This window comes from Branchiostoma belcheri, unplaced genomic scaffold, assembly GCF_001625305.1.
Source record: "Branchiostoma belcheri isolate BF01 breed outbred unplaced genomic scaffold, Haploidv18h27 scaffold7, whole genome shotgun sequence".
Classification (NCBI taxonomy): domain Eukaryota; kingdom Metazoa; phylum Chordata; class Leptocardii; order Amphioxiformes; family Branchiostomatidae; genus Branchiostoma; species Branchiostoma belcheri.
This window is the reverse complement of record NW_017804353.1, coordinates 2772396-2777378: the sequence shown is the minus strand read 5'-3', so window position 1 is coordinate 2777378 and position 4983 is coordinate 2772396. Positions and strand designations below refer to the sequence as shown.

The window sequence follows — 4983 nt, the reverse complement described above, 5'->3', positions numbered from 1 at the left end:
ATATAGCCGGACGGCGTGGACCAATCAGAGGCCCGGATAACCGTGCTGTTATTTCCCGATAACAGCACATGTGGTGTTATGGCGGAATAACAGCACATGTCGTGTTATGGCTGATACCATTATGTTATAGGGTATAGGGGCATGCGACTCTTTCTGTAAACCTTTGTAGCATTTTTCTGTCCAATAAACTGTTTTGTTTAGCTTTATTTAAACTACAATTTGCATTAAATGAAATTATCCAGATTTGTTTTAAAGCGTATAATATATTCGAATGTATTTTTATGTATGTATATATATTAAAGCTGTTGTATTTCAAACAGGAATTGTGTTGATTGACAGTTTGGATAGGCTATATGATAATAATTTTAATGCACTGCCTTTTCCTCGTTGTATATGGTGTCATAACTGCATGGGCAGCTGCCATAACCACCTCATAAACCACCTCGTTCGCTTCGCTCACACGGTGGTTTATTCGGTGGTTATGGCAGCTGCTCATGCAGTTATGACACCATATACAACTCGGGGCAGTGCATTAACCCTTTATTATATGGTATGATATGTCATATGATATTATGTATGATATGACATGGTATGAGAAAAGCAAAACCATAAATGCAAAGGCCACAAATATGGCCTACACATTGACAAGTGTATGAGAGATCTAGAGGGCCTTGCTTTTATTAAATCATCTGCACTCTCACACAATGCACTAACATGATTGTACATTACATGTGTTACATGTGACCGACATCTGTGGTGTGCTAATGACTAACGGCGACTGTGCACGTAAATAGTGAATGTGTATATACGTTAAACTATGTCCAGGGTAGAGAACAGGAAGTCACTTTCTACGGTGGCGTGCAGAAGTGCTGAGGATGTAAACATGCTGCACACTTCCGGTTTGAGAACTGGCACATAATCTGTGTCAACCCCAGAGTCTGACTCAGCCACGGGATCTCAGAAATGATGGGGTCACCGATGGGCTATGTTGAATCCAGAACCGTGCCTTATCCACGACCATGCTCAGACACCGGTCTGGATAGTCCATGCGTAGCCGCACCCGTGCTTGTGACAAATCTTAAACGTTACAGAAGATCACCGCTTGAATGTTTTATCCAGAAACATTTCTGATTTTTTCTTCAGCTGATTCCTGTAAGACGACTGAAAGCACATTTCGAAAGAAACTTCTGAGCTGCGTGAGGGAGTGGAAATCACAGTATAACACGTCTGATGTTCGTGAGATGGGACACGTCAACTGTAGGTAAGCAACGACCTCCAAGCACGGAAGTATTGGTGTGTGTGTGTGTGTGTGTGTGTGTGTGTGTGTGTGTGTGTGTGTGTGTGTGTGTGTGTGTGTGTGTGTGTGTGTGATCGCGTGTGTGTGTGTGTAAGCGCGCGTGTGCGAGTGTGCATGTGTGTGCTCGTGTGACTGTATGCGCGCGTGTGTGCATGTGTGTGCTCGTGTGACTGTATGCGCTCGTGTGTGCATGTGTGTGCTCATGTGACTGTATGCGCGCGTGTGTGCATGTGTGTGCTCGTGTGACTGTATGCGCGCGTGTGATGATGTTGATTTCCTATTTTTCGTCCATCTTTCAGCACGGCGCTCCAGGAGAGGTTCCACGCATGTGTGGTAGACATGATCTTCCCGTCCTGCTGCAGTCTGCAGACTTTCACGACATTTTACCATGAGAAGGGCCCGGATCTGCTGTACAAGAACATCAACTCCTTCTGCTGCAGACGCTTCCAAAAGGTACACCAAGCTACTCTCCTAGCAGAGGTTTGGGTTTTGGCTTATATTTGACGTGTTGTCAGGTTTTTATTGGGCTTTCTTTTTTTGCACTGGTATCTTTTTTTACACCAACCCAAAATATTAAAAAAGATACCTGTGCAAAAAAGAAAGCCCGACAAAAAAAGCGTAAAACACGCCCAAAATAAGCCAAACCCCATGCTTGGAGTGCAACATATCAATCACCAAAACGTGAGTGAATAAAGTACCATATGGTAGCAAGGTGATCTATATGGTTAGAGCTGTTGACTCAGAATCTGAACGGGTTCTGGGTCTGAATCCTAGCAGACCCCACGTACGGATTTGTCCATGGGAAAATCTATTTCCTCACATGGCTCAGGTGAAAATGAGAACGCCAAGAGTACTTCACTTATGCCGCAATTGTTTTTCTCTGTAGAAATTGAAGCCGACGGAGCCTGCTGAACCTGACAACATTAATGTGGAAATGGGAGACAGCAGTAAAGAGAGAAACAACACACAAGTGGACAAGCTGTACAATGAAGAGAACAAACGGTTTGAAAGTTGTAAGTTTCTTTTTTTTTAATCAAAATCCTTTCGAGATAGAAAAGCGTAAATAAGGGTCCAAAGATTTGGTAGCCAGTGCCAGTTTCAGCATATGTTAAGGTTCGAGTGAAATCTAATGCTTTGTGCTGATTGCTTGAATTCATAATCATTTTCTTACTTCTCCCGTAGACCTACCGACAGACAAGCCAGAAACTACGACGATGATTGCGACAACACCAGAAAGCGAAGGTATGTGATACAAAGGTGCAACAGTGTCGATGAGAGCTGGTGTGGTGTTGTCTCATGTGTGGCGTATTGTCCCATCTGTCACAAACTCAGTCACGTTTGGGACCTCATTCTTTATTATGTAGCAGCGACAGCTATAGCTGTATTGCGAAGGAGAACTAATCAGTATTGCCCTGAGGAGGTAACAATGTATAAACGCTCGCCAAAACTTCGGCAGCTGATTATATCCTAGATGTGTACATAAATCGTATGGAGTCTAATACTGGCTTGATAACTCACTGCATGAATAAAAGGCTATCTCTTGTTCTTTCGTAGTCGTGATGTCAGAGGAGGCCGTTGTTGAAGCTAACAGCGGGTTTGCCCTGGACCTGTACCGGCGACTCTCTCAGCAGACAGACGGGAACGTGTTCTTCTCCCCGTACAGCATGTCCGTCGCCCTCGCTATGACGTACATGGGAGCCAGACACGACACTGCGTAAGGACAATATCGTATCTAGAACCGCGCCCGTCTAGTTCTATGCCTGGGTGGCTTAAGGTTAGGTTTAGGCACGGTTCTGAATAGATTTCGCGTATCCAAGAACGTACATATGCCACAGATCATTATTCTGGAGTATCCAAAGCTTGTCTATCTAGCACCGTAAGCCTGTATGGGTTAGGATTTGGTTCTGGATGGGTCTCTGCGTATCTAAAAGAGTAGATTTGCCCCAGGTATGGTAAGGAATACGCGTGGACTATCCAGAATCGTGTCTGAGCATGGTTCTGGATAAAGCATGGCTCTGGATTCAGCATGGCCACTCAGTTCTGAATAGTTTACGCGTATCCAAGAACGTACAGATTCCGCAGGCTCTTGTTTAACAAGTGGTTATGAATAAACAACTTTGATATTCCACAATGTCTTACATTCAACACCCTTCCAATAGTGCCCAGATGGCGGCTGTTCTGCACCTGTCTGAGGGAGAGTTTCACCAGGCGTTCTCCAACCTCAGCCGCGCCATGTTCGGGAACCAGCAGAAACACACACTCGTGCAGGCAAACAAGCTGTTCGGGCAACAGGGGATTGAGTAAGACTTCATACTTCAAGATTTCTAGTTTTAGGCCAAATGGGGCTAACTGGTTACAGGCAGCAAATAGATTCCCCTTACCCCGAAAATGTTGAACTAAACTGATCTGCCACAGAGAATCCGCTAGCCTAGAGACTAGATTTCCGTCAAGTAACTGGCATTACGTAGCGATGATTTCAAGCCTTGTTGCTCAAGAAAACGTATGTAGAGGTCAATGTTTCTCACCTGATTATCCAATAGCCCCCCCCCCCTAGCTCTGGGAAAGGTAAGGAAAATCCCAAGAACATTCCGACAAGTGGTTCAAGCGCACAACAGGAGTCTCTTTGAGATGAAACGCTACATAATGAAATAAGTTTAACACCGGACAGTTTCTAAATTGATTTAACATAAAATATCTTTCCGTTTCCAGCCTGCAAGACGACTTCCTGTCCGGCACGTCTCATTACTACGACGCTCCCCTCGAGACGGTGGACTTTGGCGATGAGGAGAGTTCACGGTCAACGATCAACAACTGGGTGTCTGCTCAGACCAAGAAGAAAATCAAGGAACTCATCCCAAAGGTATAGCTACTTTAAAAAGATTGATTGATTGATCGATTGATTGATTGATTGATTACTAGCTTGGTACGTAGACTGATTGGTTGGTTGGTTGGTTGGTTGGTTGGTTGGTTGGTTGGTTGGTTGGTTGGTTGGTTGGTTGGTTGGTTGGTTGGTTGGTTGGTTGCTTGGTTGCTTGGTTGGTTGGTTGCTTGCTTGCTTGCTTGCTTTGTTAGTTGGTTGCTCGCTAGTAAGGATGTTTGGTTGTTTGGCTGGCTGGCTGGCTGGCTGCTTGCTTGCTTCCTTTAGATAGATATCATATTGTTCCCCCTCTTGTCCCTTGCAGGGTATCCTGACCCCTCTCACCAGACTGGTCCTAGTGAACGCTGTGTACTTCAAGGGAACCTGGCAGACTCAGTTCGACCCTGACGAGACATACGACCGGAAATTCTTCCCAACGTCCGACAATCACTTCACGGTTCCCACCATGCATCAGCGCGGGAAGTTCCGGGTGGCTGAACTGGAGAATCTGCGGTGCCGAATGTTGGAGCTGCCTTACGCAGGAGGCGAACTGGCCATGTTTGTTCTGCTGCCTTTTCAGATGTTCGGGCTGAAGGACGTGGAGTCTAGTTTGACCAGCGAGGCCTTGTTGGAGGCCACGCGGGGCGACAGGTTGTATTTCATGCAGATTAGGCCTAGACTTGAATTTGCTTTCATGTACTTTTATAATTTGTCTACATAATAAGTTACCCGTATACCATGTGGCCATTATTGGATCAAGCGTTTTCGGCAAGCAACACATATTTATTTGGGTAGTGTAAAGCTGTCTAAATTTCATTAATATAATAAA

The 4983-nt window shown here is 45.1% G+C and overlaps 1 protein-coding gene across 1 annotated transcript in view; it reads left to right on the top strand.

The window, feature by feature from the left end:
- The window catches only part of LOC109484661 (leukocyte elastase inhibitor-like), a 7883-nt gene that overhangs the window by 1420 nt on the left and 1480 nt on the right, over positions 1-4983 (top strand). Inside the window, exons 2-9 of the mRNA XM_019788009.1 lie at positions 1144-1261; positions 1597-1750; positions 2184-2310; positions 2480-2539; positions 2852-3011; positions 3457-3597; positions 4007-4157; positions 4480-4826. Coding sequence (XP_019643568.1) covers positions 1144-1261; positions 1597-1750; positions 2184-2310; positions 2480-2539; positions 2852-3011; positions 3457-3597; positions 4007-4157; positions 4480-4826 — 1258 coding nt within the window. The remainder of the gene's footprint in view (positions 1-1143; positions 1262-1596; positions 1751-2183; positions 2311-2479; positions 2540-2851; positions 3012-3456; positions 3598-4006; positions 4158-4479; positions 4827-4983) is intronic.